At 44.1% G+C, this 22923-nt stretch overlaps 1 protein-coding gene across 3 annotated transcripts in view; it reads right to left on the bottom strand.

Annotated features, from left to right (window-relative positions):
- Positions 1-11322, bottom strand: part of LOC119404584 (phosphatidylinositol 3-kinase regulatory subunit alpha) — a 133399-nt gene extending 122077 nt beyond the window's left edge. The window contains exons 1-2 of one of the 3 annotated variants that reach the window (XM_037671132.2): positions 11121-11322; positions 1434-1500 (exon numbers count right to left, since the gene is read on the bottom strand). In XM_037671132.2, coding sequence (XP_037527060.1) covers positions 1434-1463 — 30 coding nt within the window. In that variant the 5' untranslated portion in view covers positions 1464-1500; positions 11121-11322. Of the gene's footprint in view, positions 1-1433; positions 1501-11040 lie in introns of all 3 variants that reach the window. The other 2 variants (XM_037671131.1, XM_037671133.2) reach the window with 2 other exon arrangements.
- Between the last annotated feature and the right edge of the window lie 11601 nt (positions 11323-22923).

Genomic DNA, 22923 nt, shown 5'->3' on the forward strand with positions numbered 1-22923 from the left:
TACACATGTGGATGAGTTTAAAACCTTGGGGCGACTTTCACACATAATTTGAAATGGCAGAAACACATAGACCGCATTCACTCGAAGGCCCTTTGCAAACTATTCTACTTAAACCGTACATTGAAGAATGCTACCAAGGACTGCAAGCTAACTGCATATAAAACCCTAATGAGGCCAATCTTGGAGTATGCGTCGGTTGTCTGGTCCCCCTACTTCCCTTGTGACGTAGCCAAGTTGGAATCTTTGCAAAGGAAAGCCATAAAGTTTATATATAGCAGATACGATCGCCACTTTTCTCCTTCATCGCATGCACATAACTTAGCGCACCGACGCACGTGTGAACGTCTTGTCACTCTACATAAGATTTTACTTGAACCATCAGTTATCACGACCCCAGTTTCATTTGTGAAGCGTCCTACTCGTGCTACTCGAAGCTATCACCCCCTTAATCTTGTCTCATTCCGCCCACGTTTAAATAGTTTTAAATACTCATTTTTTTCCCATACACAGTCGAACTCTGGAATGGTCTTGACGGCGCACTTCGCCAGTTACCTGCCGCACAATTTGCGGAAGACATTCATAGACATGTACCTCTAGAGTTTTAAATGTGTGGTGCACTTTTTGTATATTTGTGCCTTTTTCTACCATCTAACAAGTGTTATTTGATGCAATGTTGATTTGTTATATATGCATTTGTATAACTTGCTTTTTTACGTGCTTGTTAAATCACACAGTTTAGCGTTCATTTGTATGCTAATTTGTTTCATGTTATGCCTGATTTGCAAGCAACTTCTGTACCCTCCCCTGCAATGTCTCACAATGAGACAGCAGTATATGTAAATAAATAAATAAATAAATAAACCACAGCAAAAATATGTATAACAGACAATAAATGTTCAGAGTTTTCACACAGCCAGCAAAGAGCCAGAGCACCATACTCGCGGACAACTTTTCTTGGCAATGAAGGGAAAGCTACGGGGTCAGAGCATCTGCACATGTACTGCTGCGCAAAGTAGTCCGGTTTGGCGCGTGTCTCGTAACGCCGTGGAAAGTGATGGCTAGTGCTGCATTTCGACGCAAACGCTGCTTAGCGTCTAAGGTACGGGTAAAAGGCGCGACTCTATCACGCACGCAAAAACACAAAGTGACAACCTATAAAGTAAAAGAAATGCAAATATCTCGCTTGTATGCACTGCGTTTCGCGTCAAAAAGCTACATGTAGGAAATGAAGGAGTATTTTATATATCTCACGCAGAAACTACGGACGCAATTGTGGGACTACATTCATTAGCGGTAGGATACGTGCATTGTGGCTCTGTAGCCTTCGCTTCATTGCCAAGAAAAGTTGTCCGTGAGTATAGCAACTTGCCTTCCTGCAATAATACAGTTGCTTCAATATTTTTTTAGCTACACAGTCATGCAATCCAGCTTACCACAGCCTCAGGGCAGCCACGACACGACATCCTCTCTCTTGTGCGGCTAGAACTGCCACTGTGCCAACTGTAAGAAAATGTGAAAACACCATCTTGCACAAGCCAGCACCTACAGCACCTACAGAAAGACGTATGTGAATATCACAGCAATCATTTCAGCTTTCATAAGAACCGAATTTCGGCAAAGAAAGTAAAGGTTTTATTGTCTAAACACGCATTATGTGAAGCCTCATAAAAGCAAAGTTGTATCTGATAGTAAAATACTTTCATTATAAGCATATTTTGCTACAAGCTGTTCCACAACAATAAACTGAGAGTGCTCTTCACTGTGGACACCTATATTTTATGGCATCATTTCGTACAATGCTAGTGGTATTCAGTTAGGACTCAGCCGTATTCTTGCTTGTTGCTTAACTGACTCACTGGAAATACAACACTTGGCACTTGCAGGGGCAGCTTTTGCAACAAAGCCACTTTGACTGAGGTGCCATTGCCAGCCTATTTATAGTCAGAGATATGTCGAAAATGCAGAGAGGGAAAAATTTATAAGAGTCATCTCGCCCTCAATTTTTGTACCTTTTATATTTTCTGCCTATCGCTTTTTTTTCATCGTATGCAATTGATACTCAGTGTGAAGGGATAAACAAAAATATTTTGCTACTTGTGCAGGATTTTCTTGAAACACAATGGCATACTGGTAACAAAAGGTTGGAGGACGCTTTAGCTTTGCTTCAAGAGTAGAACGCAATAGCGTAATCCGGCCCCGTTCGCATCGCCTTCTCAATCGGTAGCCTTGCTTCACTTCTCGGTGGACACCTAAACTATGCCGCAAGGAAAGGAACATCTATGCGAGTAACACTGACCATTTAAAACTATCCTAAAATGCCTACTGCAAGTACAGTTGCGAAGTGCCCACTACACCATAATTCTTTTTGCGAATCAGCGAAGTACCCACTACGTGTCCGTAAGGCAACACGCGAACCTACACAGCTGCTCACTTTGTTGATGCTCTTGCTGATGATGATTAAATATGTCTGGGTGCTTTGAACTGGGAGGACCTTTAAACCCCTCACTTGTTGCACAATTGACATGTCTTGATGCCTGATGTGATTCTATGCTTCTGCCATGCAACATTACATGCATTAAGGAGACTCCTCGGATTACATGACATTCTTATAAGGTTTTTTTTTTGGAAGCAGTTCCAAGCAATGGTGTGGCTCTGTGGTAGAACCTGTTTTCCACGCAGAAGGCCTGGGTTCGATTCCCAGTCGGACCAAAGCTTTTTATTGTTTATTTATTTGCATCTATCTCGAATTTTCGCTCATGAACGCTGATTTTTCGCTCACAAACAACGACGCAGATGCCGGAATTTCAGTGAAACGAGCTCTTTAACGCTATTGTGTTAAAACAGAAGAAGTCTGTGCTGTAGTGTCTTGACCAGCACGTCTGGGAGATGTTCATGCATGAGCTGCACTGTTACTGAACAAGTTCTTCCCACAAATAACAAAGTATATGAATTGCATCATGTATCTTTCTTGATCTTCTGGGCCAATTTCTTCATTTCATCAGCATGGCCTTTTTATCCCTAGGCCACTCCGTCCTCTATACTGTGAGGCTCACTTTACTGTAAACAGAGCATAACTTACAGTTACTCGCTCTTCGTGCATGTCTATGCCACTGACAATCCTAGAGATTGTGTAGGAGCCTACATAAAACTGGGAAAAATAAACAAATGGCATGACATCTAGAACTTTATCGATCACAGTGGCTCAATGTGTGAAATATTTCCAATGTAATGCTATGCACAGCAATACAAACTTGCCTTGCCGTCCTATGATGTACAGATTACTCAAGTGCATCCTTATCATTTGGACTCTTTGTCTAACTGAAAATGATTGCACCAAACGCAAATACAGTGACTGTTTCATCACCACCAGCATCTAAATAAGGTGAACCATAACCCATTAGGAAGTAAGCTCGGAAAACGTACAAGAATGGCTTGTCCAATTTGTTTGCTAAAAGGCATCACATTTATGTCTGCAAAGCACCACACGAGTGTATGACACAACTCAAAGAAACTTCTTAAAGGGCTCTGAATAAACTGGATGACATCATGCAGGTACATGTCACCTGCAGTACATCAATAATAGTTGCTAGCAGCTGAAAGATTTATATAAAATGCACAGAATGGCCCCTAGAGATGCACCATATTATAAGTAGGCAGAAAAAATTACAGAAGGCTACGGAAGATGGCCGGAGAGGAATTGTGCTTGCCACCACTGGCTCAAGCAACTGGTACAAGGAGGGTAAATACACACCCTTCCTTTACCGACATTTTCCTACTTCTACTTCAGCTACAGTCCTCGGCATTAGCGCACCCAGGATTTCTGTCAGGGGGGGTCGATATTCTGAGAAGACTCGAGGAATGCAACGACAAATAACATATGTGATATCAAATAATAATAATAATAATATAATAATAATAATAATAATAATAATAATAATAATAATAATAATAATAATAATAATAATAATAATATCAAATGTGATGATCATGATCTTTCAGTGTTTTACAACAAGATCTTGAAAAAACTTGAGAGGGTCAAGAAACCGTTCAGTGAATAGTGCAAGTAGAAAATAAACGGCAAATTGAATAAACCAACATGCAATATAGTTCCAACAAAGATGTCTGGCAAATACTTGTTTTTGCGAATTTTTCAGCCATATGTAGTGATAAGGGTGCTGACGTGCCAGCCGGCTGGCGCTCGCACAATGCTGTTTAAAAGAAAAACAAATTATTACTATGGTAGCGCAAACAAATGGGACGCAATAAAGGCACACGAGGACACCTGGCGCCATGTGCCTTTCTTGTGTCCCATTTATTGTGTCTCATGTCCGATTACCACAGTAATCAGGAAATGTCATACAAACAAGCCCCATTGGCAACTTTAGCAGTTGAAAAACTCTGCAACCGAGAATTTTGTGCATAATGTGAGCAGAACATCCTATATTATACTTCGAGCCTCGCCAAACTACAAATCTGAAAATGCATCGTAAATATTGATTATAAACTTTGTGGCATTGATTATAAACAGTATGCATAGATCAGTGCAGCACACGTACAGTACAATTCTCAGCTCATGGATAAACTGCATTGTAGCCATGCTTACCGATTTGCCATGTCATTCGGGTGCACAAGGTTGGTGACTGAAGTATCCTCAGTGATAAGTGACTGATCGATTGATGCATCTGAAGGCGATATGTGCTGAATCATCGGTTCATTTTTGGTCGTAATCAGGCATTCCGGTGCTGTTGCTGCGTCTCTTGAATCTGAACTCGGAATCTTTTTTGGGAAGTAGGTGAGGATAGTGTTCGACTGGTGCTTCAGCGAAATGTCTGTGGTGTGGTAGCTCATCATCAACGCAGATTCGTGCAGCAGACACAGAAGCAAGTTCTAGCAAACGAACTGAACGTGTGCATGGGTGCACGTCAAACTTTGTAGCTTCCGTCCAATGTACAACATACAAAAAAGAAGTGGTAAAAAGAGAGAGGGCGAGAGTTGTCTACTAAAAAAAAAAGAAAGAAAATGTGGCACCCCAATATACCTTTCGCACTTTCCAAAGCCCTTTTTTCTTGTCACACGTCCTTGAAAACATTTACTCCTTCTGCCACGTCGTTTTTCTGGTCTTACTCCTCCCATCTTCTCAACGTATGGATTTTGCATAGCATTCGTGCTTGCTTGGGGTCCCTGCATGTGTGTGGTACTGCGGCATGGCTGTCGACGCACACACTAGTTGCTCCAAGGCTTGCTCAGAAATGCAGGAACCACAGTGTATGTGCTTAAACTAATACCGTCATGTGCTCGTGCTGTACGGCCTCCGGGGTTTGCAGTCGCTTTGACGAACGAGCCGCGTACGTGGTCGCCTTTCTTCTCGCCGCTCCAATGCCCCTTTTCGCGCATTTTTCTGAACAAAGTTCAGAAAAAATGCGCGACCACCCCGCTGGCGACACCATTTGCCTGCACAAAACGCAAGCCCCGAAAATAACAGAAAACACTTGTTTCGAAGCGTCGCCGACGCCCTCTTATCTTTGGAACATTGAGTGAGCATTGTACCTACGTTTCAGAATCCATACGGTTCCTTCTTGAGAGTTCGATGGAGGGAGACATATGAAGAGGGCTTCTTTTCTTGTTCAGCGGGTATGAAAGGGTGAGTCGGTCGGCGGCGGTGCTTGTCAGCAAAAGAACAGAGGAGTGCTAGGGCTTGACTGGTGGGAATCAGATGAAGAGTAAAAGGGGGTGGGGAGCTCCTTTGGCGTATGGATGCATCGAGGTGGACTGTTAGATGACAGATAGGGAAAGGGGGATACTTGGAGTGCCGGACTGTGTGAGGCCGTGCGCAGACATCTTTTTTCTTTCTTCTTGCGCTCTGCGCAGGGAAAAGCAGAGATGCTACATGTAGGTTGCCTTGAGCATGGTTCACGATTGGGGTCGCTTGGATCTGCCAGCATTCACTTCCGGTAATTGGTTTCAGCTGCGAGGACTACAGTTTCAGGAAAATTGATTCGACGGTCTGCGTCCAGTCTTTCTTACAGGTTCTCAGTTCCGCTGATGCAGCTGGCGTCGCAGCCAGTACAAGCAGTTTTGTTGAAACTGTCTTAGGTTCGCTCTTCCGGTGGCCAGTCTTTAGGAGAAGGCAGAGAACGCACTATTGTGTTCGTAATGCTAAAAACGTTTTCACGAACCTCTTGTCGCCATCGTTGGCTGCGGGCCACGCGCTCGGAGGGGTGGGGCATCAACAAGACCGTTCCCCCCCCCCCCTTCTTTTTTCAGCATCCTAGTACGCCGGCGGCTTTTCGAACATGGGGTTTCACTTTGAAGTCACGCGCGTGGCACCGTTTGCGGTTTCGAACTCCGCCCGGACTTTATATCCCTCCAGTTTCAGACTGCACGTGTGTATGGCGCAAGTGGAAGAGCCATTCGCGTTCCATGTTTGCGTTCTTACTGTCACGTGACTCAGCCGTCCGCGGAAACAGGCGATGGTTTCACTGGCGCCACGGATAGCGGAGAGTGATGTATTTCTGTCGTGATGTTGATTGGGGGAGGCCTATTGCTGGATTTCTCAGCTTGCATCGTCTTTTTGCAAGTGAATTGCTTTCCGAATAAAAACATTTTGGGGAGCCATTTTTGGTGAGTTTCCTGAATATATCGCGTTTTTCTTGTTTTAGAGCGAAAGGTGTTATGAGATCACAACAAGAGCAGTTTTTGGCGCCGTAGTTATCTGCCGCCGCCGCCAGTGTCTGTAACCACTATCACGCAAAATGAGAAAAAAAAATGGAAGAAATAATATCCAGGATGGAATGAGGTCCTGGGCCCTCTGCGTGGGAGCCCAGTATTCTACCTCAGAGACACGCCGGTGCTTGAAATTGCATTGCAAAAGCACCCTATACAGGCTTCATGTCGGGAAGGAACCATATTAACATACGTAATGTAGTGTGGTAGAAGAGTAAAATAACAACCAGGCATCAGACAATGCGAATTTTGTAACCAGGCGTCACACAATGCGAACTGTGCAACGAGTGGGTTGTTGAATGCTTCCAACCCATTACAAAGGCCCCTGCGATAATTATTCATCGTCATCAGCCACAGCATCAACAAAGTGCACATAATGGCTTACAGGTGTTTAGCGGGTACCGCGGTTTTCCGCAGAATGATGAAAAATAGCACAGTGGCTGCTTCCCTACTTCACAAAAATTATGATTTATAGCATAGTGGGTTCCTCGCAAGTGCACTTCTATTGGTTGCCAAGGAAGCCCATAAGGCTCCCATGATCCATTTCCTCAGGGTCTCAGTAAAGTTAATTCTCCCTCTCTCTCTTTCTCGCGTTAACGTATGTTATAAAGCGTGAAATAACGACCGGGCATAACAACGTGAATTACGTAACTAGTGGGTCGTTTAAAGCTTCCAACCCATTACAAAGGGCTCAGCCAGAATTCTTCATCGTCGTCAGCCGTCACATCAACAAAGTGCACATAATGCCTTACAGGAGGTACCTCGCTTCTGCGCAGAATGACGAATAATGTCGTGGTGGGTGCTTCCGAACTTCACAAAAATTATTTGTGGCATAGTGGGTACGTTGCTAGTGTACTTGTATTAGTAGCCACAAGAGAGTTTATAACGGGCTTTAGAAATGCCGCTCTTCCAGCTTTCACTGTGACTGTGCTGCGCTTTCCGTGCAGGCCTGGCGTTTTTTTTTTTTTTTTTCTTTCTTCAAGTTGTGCACTGCAGTGCGTTCCGGCTCTTCACAGGTCGGCCTCAAGGGGGGGGGGGGTTACAACCCCAAAAACACCCCCCGTCGGTGCGCCACTGGTCCTCGGGGTATACTGGCTATTCTGCCATTTCTGCTGCGAGCAATCAGACTGTTCAGCAGATGCTCCTCCCGCATTTCCCACATACAGGCGGGCTGGTGCAGCTGTTTACAGCCGTGCTCTCCTGTTTGTCTACCTTTTCATGTAAGCGGCCAACTATGTTCCCTTTAATGTTAACATTGTCTATGCGTAAGCAAGCAATACTGTAGCAGAGGATAAAGATGTGGAGGAGCACAAAATCATGAAAGCCTTCGCTCATGGCAGCCATCCTATTTATCCCTAATGTGCTTACAAAACCGAATTCGTTGGATGTATGAGAATCAATGCTCCGAATCTTTGTTAGTTCCTCAAATGAGGCTTTGTGAGTGACAGTTACATCCTCTCAGTTTCAAAACTTCATCCTTTGCATTTTTTTTTTGCTCTCACTGTTCAGCAATTTTGTGAAGTAGTAGAATTTCACGAAAATGTAGAAGTTTATCAAGCATTTTATGATGAAAGCGCTTCATATCCCCAGAGAGGCAAATATCTGCAATCCCCCCCCCCCCCCCCGCCAACAAAAGAAATTAGCTGGAGTCTATACCCAATGCTTTTTTTTATGCAGTTAACTGATGTTAAATTAAGTAGTAAAGCCACTTTCTAATACTGCAACTGCTGTCTTGAGGGGTCGGGACAGTAAAATCAAACAACCATTATTGAAGTTTGTTGTGAACTGTAAGACCTGAATGTTAAAAGCGTACCGACACAAAAATTATGGCCTTGCATTTTTTTTTCTGCAATGTGTTGCTGGGGTTTGTTAGTCGTAACACGGCACATCGTTTGCTGCAGCGCGCAACAGATAATTAATTACAGGCTTCTCATTACCGGCCAGTGTCAGTTTTGGTTTCAAAAACGACAAGCCACCAGGTGCAACTATCACCACGTAGTGGGAGCAGCGCTCGATCACGTCAGCACACAGAACTGTGACGCACTTCCGCACGGTTCGCGAGCAGCCGCCCAGAAGTAGGCTGCTGGAGCGAACGCAGCAAAAAAAAAATGGTGGCTATTCATCAAAACTTGTTGCAGCGTGGTCACGTGAGGGAAGTAGGGGGTCACCAAGGCTCACCTTTGAGGGTGTCAATAGCCCAAGGGTGTCTATCGCTCACGCAAACTTCAAAATTCAGTTAAAATACCTTCGAAGCTATATTCGTTGATGTTTTGCAGATGATATACGCATGTTCACGGGAATCGATCCTGCAGGCTTGTCAGCCGCGAAATTTTGTGTCAGTACCCCTTTAATGTTTCTACACTGCATTTCAGTCCTCCATCGCATTGCACCTTCTCAATGTGCCACATATGTAGTAAGTGAGCATATCGTGGCTTCTCCATATGTTCCCCATATGCACCGTGCACAACGCAAGTGTGGCTCTTGAGCCACTGAAATTCCCACCATCAATCAGGCTCTCAATCTAATGTAAATTGTAGGAGGCATGTGGATTTCATGTCAGTGCCAGCTAAAAGAAAGCTGATCACTTGCAGTGAACAGTTCTCCAACTTAGGCAGTCTTCCCAAGTTATAAAATACTAGTGCACTTATGAAACCAAAAGTTAGGTGGCAGCAGGATGATGATTTGAGCCCAAGAACAGCCAAACGATTCCAAATATATTTTCAAGCTCTTCCTGGCTTAAATTTGGAGTCATCGAATACATCTGGCAGAGCTGATGAATTTAATTGAGCAGTTAATGTCCTATGCTAGTAGGGCGGCAACAGGGGCTAGTTGGTATGTATTCATGCTTGTAGTGCGCTGTCGGTGGACACGGACCAAGAAACAAGGAAAAACAACACAAGATGATGCGCAAACTCACAACTACTTTATTTCGATAACGTACAGCCTTATGTACGTACTGTTCCCCCTTCGTCATTTAGTGTGCCTTCTTTCTTGTACGTACATAAGGCTGTATGTTATCGAAATAAAGTAGTTGTGAGTTTGCGCATCATCTTGTGTTGTTTTTCCTTGTTTCTTGGTCCGTGTCCACCGGCAGCGCACTACAAGCATTAATGTCCTATGCCCTCAGTTGTAATACAGTGCCCTTCAGCTGTTCCTGATTAAAAAAAAATAAGCACACGTTGGTACTTGTGGCATAGATGTGTCTTCCATTATGTTAAGTATCGTCCAAGAACTCTCAGGAATGTGCAATTTGGTGAGCTTGGGTAGAGAGGTTTTTTTGGTGTCCTGGAGGTCATTGTTATCAATTGGTTCATTTTTAAGATAAAGCTTAGAGCTGGCCCTACTGGGCCGCAACCTTTCTCAAACCTGTAAGAATACGATAATACCCCCTTAATGACCTACCATCATGTTTGTTTTGTAGCATTTACAGCAAGTACTAAGAGGCATACAATATACCGGATGTTTTTTTTTTTTTTGACAATAGTTTGTTTGTTTTTTGTGACAGTCATGCTCCAGTTGTTTTTGCACATGTACTCTCTGTCAACGTGGAAATACTTTGCCGCAACTAAAATGACATTGACGAAACTAATTAACAAAAACTCGTCAATTTATTTTTTTAATTATTTACTTGAGGACAGTTGTGTATATTAGAAAGTTGTAGTGCATGCCAATTTATGGCATGCCCATTTTTTTAGAAATCGCGAAAGTTGCCCCATTCGTGCCCAATTTTCAAGTATGTTCAATTGCATAAGTTACCATCTTTGAAAATGGCATGCTGTGCAGCTACATAGTCATACTTTGCATGGCGCTGATTTTACACATGGAACAAGTATTGGCAATCTCTCTTCATATTGATGGGACAGACTTTTACTTCCTTGAACTAAACCTGCAAGAATTTATGTGGCGCGTAGTGGTCAGATCACAGCAGAAATTAAGTCGCAAGATATGCGTTTCTTGCATGACGTCCTTCAGCGTTAAACTTCAAGCCACTTGTGAGTTACAATCGTAACTCGTCCAGCTATCAAGTGTTGTGGTATAACACTTGACAGCAACGGATTTCTTGTAACCAGTAGCGCATCCTTTTTCCACGTCTAACAAACGATGTAACACAAACAAGATGCGCCGCAGCTTTACATTAAAGGTTGTTTCCAAACTCTAACAAATGTACATACACAATCATTTTAATCTAGCGAAATATAAATATCGGAATCATTGCATAAACAAGAATGCAAGCCGAGCATGATATCGCATGGTGTGTCAGTACAAGTGGACTACGAAAGATGAAATTAGCACTTTGAGTAACGATAATGCGCTGACCTGACGATTGAACAGAGGTGTTGCGGACAGTCTGTTCTTTGAACTTGAATACAGGGACAGTTAGAAAATGGCCACGAGACCTGTTGTACTCGACGTGCAGACACCGAGCATCCGGGATGACACGGGAACTAGGCGCTCTCTGCTCAGCCACCGAAACATCACAGCACTTTGCCAGAGCACACCGCTGATTAATGCACCGCTCCAGCGCTTGAATGGCTCCTATCCTCACCAGAGAACATCTATACCACTTTATAGAGAACGGAAACTGTAGCTTTGGCTGTAGTACAGAAATAAGGGTAGTGGCGGCGTTGGCGGCGTACTGAACAGCAATAGAGCGAGGCGAGATGACGCTGAAAGTGCTATCATCATCATTAGACAAATACATTGTTTTTGCTCATGTTTTTTGCTAGAGTGAGAATAGGGAACACTGTAAATAGGGGGAGTGTCCAAAGCGCCGCGCGAATACATGGGAAGAGCGAGGGCCTTTTGCGGTGAACTCCCGCGCCGCGGCGCTGCCATGCCGGACCCGGTTTCTGCCACCAGTATTCTAACCGTCTCTTATTAACCCTTTCAGCCCTGGATTTTTTATTTTGGTCGGGGACATTTTTTGTGTTTGTTTTCCTAATAGTTATGACCTCAGAAGACCACAAACGAAAAATTGAGCCAGTGGTGCAAGTATTAATGGATTTACAGACATGACATCAAATCAGGTCATCAGGGCTCAGCGGTTGTGAAATGAGAAAAATAGCAGCCTTTTTCCCGCTATTCACTAGAATACACAAAATGTGAGCCACGTCTCATTTTTCAGTGTGATACTCATTGAAACAGCTTCGGCACGTCGACCCGAAAATTTCGCTTAGCCGCCTCAGCTGACCCGCCACGACGTCACCCATGACTTCGGTCAAGCTTCTTCTTCACTACGGCTCTCAGCTACGCATGCATGTCACCATTTTGGTGTCAAACGCAGTGGGGATCATTGAAGAAGTATTCCCCCCTGAGAATGGCGAGTTTTGGTTTCATTTCCGAGGTGCTAGGGGAAATGTTGTGTCATGGTGTCAATTGACACCGCCAGGGCCGAAAGGGTTAAAGACGATAGTCTTTCTTGGGGAACTTAAACGCAGAAATTTTGGTCTGTCTTCCTGTCTGTCTTTCTGTTTGTCGGCACGTCCCTCGATTCAGCCACTCGGCCAAAGTTGAACCACTTGCCCAAGGGCCAGCCATCGTGAACGGCTGACTAGGTTCATACTTGTGTGTATTGTTGATCAAAAAGCAAACATTACGCATATCTGAGGCGCAACATCACTAGGTATGTATTAGGGCGGTGTGTTCCTTTAACAGAAAATACATAGATACGCAATTTTAAAGACCTTGATGGTATCCCAGGTGAAAATGAGTAACTGGGAATCCAACTGGTTTCAACTGGTATCAACTGGGATCAAATGGTTCCAGTTGGGAAACAACTGGTCCCAGTTGATTCCAGTTGCAACTTGTCCCAGTTAGCAGCTGGTCCCAGTTACAACTCAACTGGTCCCAGTTGATTCCAGTTGCAACTGGTCCCACTTAGCAGCTGGTCCCAGTTACAACTCAACTGGTGCCAGTTGATTCCAGTTGCAAATGGTCCCAGTTAGCAGCTGGTTCCAGTTACAGCTCAACTGGCCACCAACGGGAACCATGACCAGTTGAACTGGAAGAAGCTGATCCCAGTTGGAAACCATAACCAGTTAAATTGGAAGCAAGTGGTCCCAGTTGCGCCCTAACTGGAAGTGCGACCAGTACGTTGTCTTGGTTGTACGGTTCTTCAAAGTGAAAGAAGGAAGATAATTGAACTCGAACGCATACGCAGCATTGCTGTACTTGAGCGAATGGGTTTTATCTAAGAACTTTTTGTGTCCTATTCGTAGAAGGGTACCATCACCGGCCTAGTAATATTCCTAGGACAATGAGAGAATAAGAAAATAGCATCTCATGGTTTGCGAATGAATTATCTTTTCTTGTTTAGACGTCATCCTCTTCGTGTTGTTTAAACCCCATTACATTAATATATACAGTCTTACCTCACCTGATATATATGTATTTTTTAAAATCATATTATCGTGGATTATTCCGTTGCGCAAATGCGCAACACAGTGCACACAAGCGTACGCTTGTTTTAGCATCAGTACATTCAACTAACATTAAAGCTGTTGTCAATCTTTTTACGTCCATCACGGTGACAATACGCGCAACCGAGGCGGGCCCAATTGACTTTGGGGTGTTAATGTTGCCGTCGTATCGCTGGGAGCATGCCATGCTTAATAGTATTGTGTGTAGCACAGCGGTTACTTCCGTACGAGAACGAAAAATGGAGTAGTGCCAGTGCCGAGAGCTACCACAGCTGAGACTGCCGACATGCTGCCGACTACAGTGTACTAGAATGGGGCAGTGGGCTCACTGCCGTATCCCTGCGCCGCGCCGCCGCGGCCCTCTCCGCGTCGACAGCTTGAGCGCCCGCCAGGGGCGCTGCCGCCAGTTTCTCCTGAAAACTCTTGCGGGGTGTGGAGCGCGTCCCCTTGGTCGGTGGGGGTTAGGCTGGTTACGCTGTAGTTGCGGGGGTATCAACAAACGCACTGTTGGTGGCGGGGAGAGGGCCACCACAATGACACAAAAAGAGATCACAAAAAAAAATGAGGAGGGGAGGGAGTCGAGCATTTTATTCTTTTTTTTTTAACTGACCCAAGTAGTTGAAGCTATACTATTTCCATTTGTGTGTGCCCTGCAGCGCATGTTCACGCCGTTCATTCGTTTGAAGGACCTTTGTCGGCACCCCCCGTGCCGCTTTACTGCACTTATATATGCTTGTTTTTCTGAAGGATCGGCATCTGTGTCTATCCCCAAATCGCAACTGTCTCAAAGACGGCCCGCCGCTGCATCTGGACGGGAGGGACGCGCTTTTTTACAGCCTCAGGCGGTCGTGCACATAGAGCATGCAGCGTACGTGCAGAGAAATTTCTGGGGCTGCTTTTGACAACAAAAAACAGCTGGACCCAACGAAGCTAGGAGTGACCGCAGAGTCAAGTGTGACAGCAATAAAAGCAAGAAAACGCGCGAGGGTGGTGACAACAAAACCATACTCGTTCTTTAGTAAAAAAAAGGGGGGGGGGGTTAGGGGTAGTACTTCTAAAAAAAATACTAAAGAACGCTGGTACATCGCTGCTTGTTTCGCTATCGAAGTCCTAAGCACAGAACTATACTGACGGATGAAACGGGCTGGATAGTGACGTACAGAAAAGGAGATGTAGAGGGGGGCTGAAGTAGCTCTCATTAGGAAGCGATGGAGGTCCAAAGGGATTGGGCTCTCTTTGGGATGCCCCAGTTCCTGGTAGATCGACGTTGTCGTCGGCTGTCGACTGCAAACATCGCCGGCGTTTCTTGCTGTCCTTTATTTTTCATTTTCGTAGTCGACTAGCAGATGTTCATACACGTTTGTTGCATCTGTTTATTGTTCGACCACGAGTGACATTTTCGGCATTGATAATTCATATTGTGATATGGGAAACATTTGCGCATACATAGGCAGGGTTTTGTGTACATATAATCAGTATATGTCAGTGCGTGACACTGTCGAGTGTTTCTTCGTGTCCTGTTTTATCCGCGCTGGTGCAATTCCAAGGTGCAATAAAAAGTTTTGGTAACCTTGTACGATCTACGTCTGCAAATAAAAATTTTTTAAGCGTACGGTGCGGATACATTTATTACGAAGCCGAGTGATTCCCCCATTATTGATTCGCGAAAAAAAAAAAGGACAAAAAGTGGGTTAGTTACACAGACCAGCTAGATCATATATACGCGAAAAAATTTAAAAAATGAGGCGTTGTTTATATTCGGCATAGTGGGGCTCGAAAGGCGGGAGTGAAGTCGCTATGATAGCTACAGTGGCGAAAGTGCATTGAAAATCGTATCGATCAGCAGGACAAAAAAAAAAAAAAACACGAACGCCCCCAACTACACACTCTGTTATTGCAGCAGCTGCGTGGAGGAGCATTCATTTATGCAATAGCCGCTTAAAACATCGCTCGCCCTCCGTAAATCAGTCACAACGACAGTAACTTATTTCACAACACACAGAAAACTTGCATCAAAAGAACTTCCGTGAGTTGCGCACCGTAAGATTGACTTTTCTTGCGCGCAAAACAACAACGCGCGCTATCCGCGCCCTGCAACCCGCCGGAAAGTTTCAGGTGACGCTGTGAGCCGCGCCGCCTGTCGGCGGCGACATGAAGTGCGTCACGCTCCGCCGCTCAGTGAGCGCACTATAAACTTCTAGAACACTGTACTGCCGACACAAACCCACAAACCGTTGCACAAACGCAGCCTCTCTACATCGACTGCCGTTACATCAGTTCCGTATCTCATAGGCTCAAACATTGAACGAAGCAGTAAAGTAATCAAGCATAAAGATTACATATAAAATAAACTGAAATGAATTATTTCGTGCCAATTCGGCAATATTTAATGAAAGAAAGAAACTGGATAACAAAGACATAAAATTTAGAAAAACAGCGATGCTAGTTTCGTACACCAGATGGGACGAGGGCTAGCTACCGAGCGCTCGGTGGTCCGTGGTCGCGCTGCTTAGTTGTGCTGTTTTTCAAAAGGAACGTGCAGTCATGGCGTGCGTAAATTAGACTTTGTCGAATTAGTGTTCGGCAGCTTCATCACTGGAAGTCTTTGACTTCAGGCGAACGCCGGACAAGTGTTTACGCCTGTGACAAGACGGATATATGGACCCATTGTGTGCGGAACACTGCCTGCCAATTGTCAGCGATGCAGCCGTTTGAAGGTAATTATACCATTTATGCTTCGAGTGCTATTTCTCAGTATCCTAGAGAAGATGTAGATATAATGCAGGCAGAGTGTTTTGAGTGTTGAGACGATGGAACGTTGCATTGTAAACAAATGCTTTCTATACTGCTCTAGCTAAGTTTGTTTATGGGTTTGTGCGGAGTGCTCGCAAACTTGCTGCCATTTGTTTGGGAGCATCACAGAAAACGAGTGCCGTGCAATACTTGTGCTTTGAACGGTGTGCTAAAAAACTATATAGTGTACTCGTAACTCTGTCCGCGACTTTCAAAGAAAGCGCTAAGGGCCCGTATTTGCACTCTAAATGAATATTCCTGAACCTGTTGCATGTGTAGGCATATGAATTCGAGTGAAAATAATGGTTTTTATATTATTTTTTGCCGCTGATATATAAACTCGACTTCTAAAAATTCGGAATAGATGCAGCGCATGATCTCTGTAGACAGAGTTTGTCGTGTGAATTGTTAGAAGGTAGGTCTGCTGTGTATATCTATAAATTGATATGACTGTTCTGAGACATGCATGAAACATGTTACCTCTTATTTTGCAGCAACGCTGTTTCATTGGTCACGGGTGAATGGCACAGATTCATCAGCTGCGCAGCCCGAAACTTCACCAGTATATTGGTTGAGAAAATACAGCGCTGCATGAAAGCCGTGCGGAGGAAATCTTTCCACTGAATGAGCAACCACAGTGCTGGTCCAAACCAGCCACAGCAGGGAATGCCTAGAGCTGTGTAATTTTTTGTGTAATAGCAATAAATCATGATCATCTTCTACACCTAACATGGAGTGTCAAGTGTTCCTTTGGAGCGTTTGATGTGCTCAGAATGAACATTATTTGCACGTTGAAGATTGTTTGAGCTAGCTGGAGTACAAGCATGCCCATTTGGGCACCAACGGGGAATGGAACCTGTTCACAACTGGGAAAAAAATTTCCAATTGGGAATGCATTCCCAATTGGTACCCGTCGCCAACTGGGAATGCATTTCCCAACTGGTCTCAGTCGCCAACTGAGAATGCATTCCCAACTGGTCCCAGTTACCAACTGGAAATGTGTTCCTTAAACCAGTTGAAGTGGAACCAGTTGAAACCAGTTGGATTCCCAGTTACACATTTTCACCTGGGATGCGTTTAACGTTGAGACAGTAACGCGTTTATTAAAAGATTGCCACAGCTGAAGCGATCAGCGGTCCAAGCCGAGCAAGCGCGAGCGCCAACAACAACCGTCTTCGTCTTCTTCTATCGCAGGCGTTCCCCAGCCAACCATCAATATTTAGAGGATGTCCACAAATGGTCTGAATATCCTATGTTATTTGTGGATATTCAATGGATATTGGGTGAACATCTCTATTTAAATATCAAAAAGTGGATATTCATAAAATATTCGTGAACATTGTTTCACTAACATGCACAAGAGAGCTCAGCATCAGGAAGCCCGAGATATTTAGCGTATATAAAAAGTTCCCTTGCTTTGTTTTAATGTTGAGATGGGGTACACCATGGTGGTGACACTCATTATTGGAACTGCTGTTATGGCCTCTCTGCTGCTGTTGAGGCAATTTTTCAAATTCCAGATTAACCCAGCTAACATGCTTTCCTTCATACACTACTCGTTGAGCATCTATTTTACCCGTATTTATGTTAGCTGTGTCATCAATGGTGTTAATACACATGTGTTTATATGCATGAATTTTTATATTTGCGGGCTACCAGTGCACAACGCCACCATGAAGACTGTGATGCACGTCCCCCAAGGCTTTTGCTATATTACGTACAATAACTTTGACTATAAACCCAGGTGAAAATTTGAAGTGGGATTTCAAGTGGTCCAAAGTGGTCCCACTTGCTGCAAAGTGGTTTACAAGTGGTACCACTTGCTTTTAAGTGGCCACTTAAGTGGTACCACTTGCTTTCAAGCGCCCATTAAAACAGCACCACTTGGACGGCAACTGGTCTCACTGGTAAAATGACGTATGTACTTTTATTCCACCGTTGGAGTAGACGTGCGCCAGACTGACACGGCGTTACGAATATTACTGTTGCAGACTTCCAACGAGGTGCTTGCTCATACTGAACCGTTGTGCGAATAACTCGTGTTTAAAACATAGTCACTTCCCTGCGAAAAGGAGCCTTTTTTAAACATTCGCCATTATCTGCCACGATATAACAGCAGTGAACTCTGCTAGCTCCGACTGCCTTTTGCACAATGCCGCCATGTCTGCCCCGTCTGTTTGCAGATGAGCAGGGGTAGCCCTAGTCCCGTATCTTTGTTTTTATGTTTTCATGCGCTAATGCTAAATAAAAACCTATTTCATAATATTATTACTAAATTAATAATGTTGTGCTTTTTATTTAGAGCTAAAAGTGTTACTAACAGCGCTCTAATATATTGTAGAACTTATTAAGGCACCACAGTTTCGTACAACACATGGCCGACATGGACTCGTCGTGTGGGGTTCTTCTTGTGTGTATCCGCTATTGCAGCGAGTTTTGTAGAGGGACCTGTCTGACATTACCATGACATAGTTAGTATTCTTGGTCAGATTTATCTGCGGGAAGTATTACACGTAATGACCAGCACGTTTGAGCGGTTTTTGCGGCTGTACTGGCGGTATCTTGGATTCATCAGCGCTGGTCGAACTACACCGATTTCCTCAGCTATAATTCTTCCATAAGGAGGTAAGTGTTGCATTAATACATTTCAAGTATAAGTGAACGTTTATCCCGAATGTTCGTGGGCTTTATTAAGCATGGTACCGTATTGTATAGTCCTGTATGCGATGTCTATGGATGCGCGAAGTACAGCGCTCAGCGATTGGAATGCGGTAGTCAGCCGGCATGGCACCTGGCGCTTTCTTACACGACCGTTGAGCGCTGAGGACACTGATATACTACTAGTTAAGGTATATATGAAAGGAAAAGCCCTGCTTCCGCACTGTGACAACGTTTGACTATCGGGCGAAAACCCAGCATTCACTGATGACTCAAAAAAGCACCAGCCGTCATGCGTTTCTGTTGAACATTCCAAGTACATGGATGAATGAATGGTTGGATGGATGGATTCTATGAGCGTCCCATTATAACGGGGTGGCGACTTGTGCGCCCAAGCTAAACAAAGAACTTCTTTGTTATTTTTAATTTGGCCTAATGCCTTGTCTAGTTCAATTAAATAAAAGCCCACGAATTCACAGCACAACTTTCTGTACCCTACGGCAAAGTGACCTTAGTTTTACCACTATTTATTTTTGTCATTTCTCCCTACTTTTGCTTCATCAATCCTCTAAACGTATATTACTTACTTCTATCGTAGATCTGTTTACCTTTCTATGGTTTTTCTGAAACCCAAGACTTCATGTAGGTGAGTGCACAAACATAAACCCAGGTGAATATATTTACATTCAATTAAAACATGCTGCGTTGTTTCCTATAGCTTCTCTACAGCATTTACATTTTTCTTCTTTACTGAATCTCGCTTTATAACTACGCGTTCTAAGGCAACCTGACCTCACTTCAAATAGTAAAGCACTTCCCCTTAAATTATCATAAAATGCTTCCCTCCTTATTTCGTCTTGCCCTTTCGCTAGATACTCAAAATATTTCTTGTTTCCATCGCTACTATCCAATAAATCTTTTTCGCCGCTATGACTTTTCACCTTACGTCTTATGTTGTTATATCGCTTACACTGCTGGCTGGCGAGTCTCCTTGTTTTTTCTCCACTGTGAGTCAAAACTCATCCTATACAAATAGTGGAGCACTTTCTTTGCCCATTTTCCTTAGCCTCTCGTTGAACCTCATTTCACCCTGCGCTTCTGTCACTTCAATCCTTGCCCATCCCATATTGCCCTTACAGCCTCATTTTTCGTCTTCCCGTGAGTGCCGAACTCGAGGTGTCCCACAGTCCTTTGATGCATATCAAGTCCTGATTGCACCTCTGACTTCATACACACCACTGAGTTCCTAAATGTAATTCCCTGAACCATTACACCTTTCCACGAACCTCAAAGTACCTCATACCTATTGTATCCCCATAACGCTCTGTGCTTCATTATTGCAGCATTCCTCTTTCCATTTATGGTGGTGGATTTTTGTGTAGCTTTCTGTATCACCCTCAATAATACACCGAGGTACTTGTATTCTCTTACCGTCGGTATTTCCTGGACCTGTATTGATGTGACCTGATTATTGGGATCGTCCATTATTATCAATATACATTTTGTTACACTAAATCCTAGTTCTACACCTTCCCTTCCGCATGTGTCTTACTTTCATGTGCTGTTTTACAAGTTACAATGAGCTGTATATCATCGCGGTTATCCGCGAATAAGACAATATCCGTATAACATAAACCTGGAAGCTGCTGCTCTTGAGTCACACTCACCTGTTATTGTGGCATATGGAAACCAGTGTTGTTTCATTCTCACTTTTTTCAATCCTCACCATGTATAACATGCATAACAGCTGAGACAGCGGACGTTCCTGCCTCAGCCTTTTGCTTATGTCAATGTTCTCTTTGCTACTTATTCTTTCTCATTCCATGCAGACTATGATTTCTCGGTGCATCTTCCTCACAAGCTTATGCAGTCATTACGTATGACAGCTTCTTTCAATATAGTCCTTAAGATTTCCTAATTAACGTTTTGATGCACCCCAGAGATGTCTAGAAAAGCCACATTTAATAATCTGTTTCATACTCTAATAGATATTTTTCTGCACTGTGTAAGAACAAATAGGTTATCCTCTAAACGCCTCCTGATTTGGAATACGCTCTGAAGTTGCTCCAAAATACCGTTATCTTCTACCCATGTTTATATTTTTTGTTTCATTGCTTGCATTGTCAACCTTTATGATACCCATGTAATGGCCAGTCATCTACATGAGCAAATGTTATTTTTCTCTGCCTTGCCTTGATAAATTAAGTGCTGCATGGTTTGCGTAAGCACCCCCCAATGCTGTGCAATACGGTCATGTCTTATAATGGTGCACATCTGCCCATGCAGCAAACAACAGTAAATACGTACAAGTTAACTTATTTTAAGTCTATTAAAAGTAGCTTAAAGTGTACATTGATAACCGTTTCATGATTCATCTAGCCAACCAAGTGGGCTGAAGGCACACCTTAAACTGTGCATGTCCTTTGCAAAACGGGCTAAGGGCCATTGTGGCTTTTGCTAGAAATGTGTTTGATGTGTTTATTGTTTTACTTTTAACTTACTACGCATAAATATTTCTTCCAGGTGGCGTACAGGAACATGTGCAAACACATTCTACATCCCAAGATATGTTGCTGGAAGCGTTCAATAAATGCTGTTAAGTTTCACCATCATACTACTTTTCCTGTGCACTGTTCACTGGACCAGCTGGTCCTGTGATTGATAAAGTAGGAACCACATGACATGCAATAGCAGCCAGCTAACATCTGTGCGAGATCTGGCCAGTCTGAATTGTACTCGGTATAAACATTCGTCGAGGGATTTCCAGTTGGAAACAAGATTCTAACTGGAAATTATTCCATGGGGTGGGGGGGGGAACGGGGCAAGTGGGACCACTTCAAGTGGTTTCACTTGCTGGAAATTTTTGCCTCGGAAAGCAATCATATCGATTAACAGTCTTATTTTGTAGCATATGGTGCAATTGCATGGGTTCATGCACCTAAAAATAAATGCCATTTGATATATCAATGTTATCTGTGGAACTGCTGTGGACAACCTATGGATGTTCACTCTTGTGAAAATGGACGTCCTCTAAATATTGTACTAATATTGCCGATATCATATCAATATTGTGTGTGGAACTGCTGTGGCCATCCTATGGAGGTCCACTCTGTTCAAAATGGACATCCTCTGAATATTTTATAAATATTAAATTAATTTTTGTGGACATCCTCTGAAGATTAAATATCTCATGGTTGATATTTATGTAATGTCCACTGGATGTGAAATGGTTGGCTGGGTCTTGTCTGCGCCCTACCATGTTACAAATCACTCCCCCGCGGAAAAGGAGCCATCCTGGCGACCTAAGGAACAGGTACAACTGGTGGGTCATAATGCGGCTTCAGTCGATCGACGTGAACAGTCTCGCGGCCGCGACGACGGCGGTCCGTTGATGATTGAACAGGCTCAATCATATAGTTAACTGGGGATGCTTGACGTAGGACGCGGTAGGAGACTTCGTACTTAGGCAGTAGCTTTGTGGAAAGGCCAGGAGCGGAGGAGGGAACGCGAAGCCACACCAACGTTCCAGGCGAATACGACTGAGGAGGCAGGTTTTCGTCGTGACGGTCCTTCTGGCCCTACTCGCCCTACAATGTTACAACCCTAGTTTCTTAAGGTGCGCTGAAAATGCGACTGCGCTGAAACTTGTCTTCCTCCGTGCCCTCTGCACAAGCTCATGTTGTGTTTCGGTTTCGGTTCAGTATTGCATTGTACGAATGACAGGGGGCGCCGCTCTGGCATTCCTGTTTTACCCAGGCGACGTGTAAGTAAGAGAGTTTGTGGAGAGTACTCGTTGAGTGCGGACGTTTCTTCTCCTTCGGCGCATCGCGCCAAACAGCGTGTTCGGGCTGGCCAGCGTCCCCACCGGTCGCGTTGGTCACCGCCGGTTTTCGCCTGCCGCAGCGCCGGGACTACCAGCCCGCAACACAGCACTCGTGTTTCCCGACGTATTGCCAGATGGCGTCCATATCTCACGCAGCGCCTCTTCTATCGTCTTTAGACGACATTTGCAGCGAAGCACGCAGATACGCGGCCAATTTTTTTCTATCGCGGACGTGTTCAGCTTTCCATTGTTGTCCCCATTGTTGACCCTCAACACTTTTCCAGACCTCATTGTTTTACATTTTTTACTTTCGGGTTGCGTAGACTGAAGGATGAAGAGATTATTGCAGCAAGAACGGCAGCGATAGGTGCACGCAGTCCGAAGTTATTCAGCCTATAACACTGAAAATACAATAAAATGGAGGCCTACCCTCAACTCGATTTTCGCGGGGTCACCCATGTTTCACTTACCCTGTGACGTCTGATGGCGCCCCGATGAAATGAACTG

The sequence above is a fragment of the Rhipicephalus sanguineus genome, chromosome 9 (assembly GCF_013339695.2).
Source record: "Rhipicephalus sanguineus isolate Rsan-2018 chromosome 9, BIME_Rsan_1.4, whole genome shotgun sequence".
In the NCBI taxonomy this organism is placed as follows: domain Eukaryota; kingdom Metazoa; phylum Arthropoda; class Arachnida; order Ixodida; family Ixodidae; genus Rhipicephalus; species Rhipicephalus sanguineus.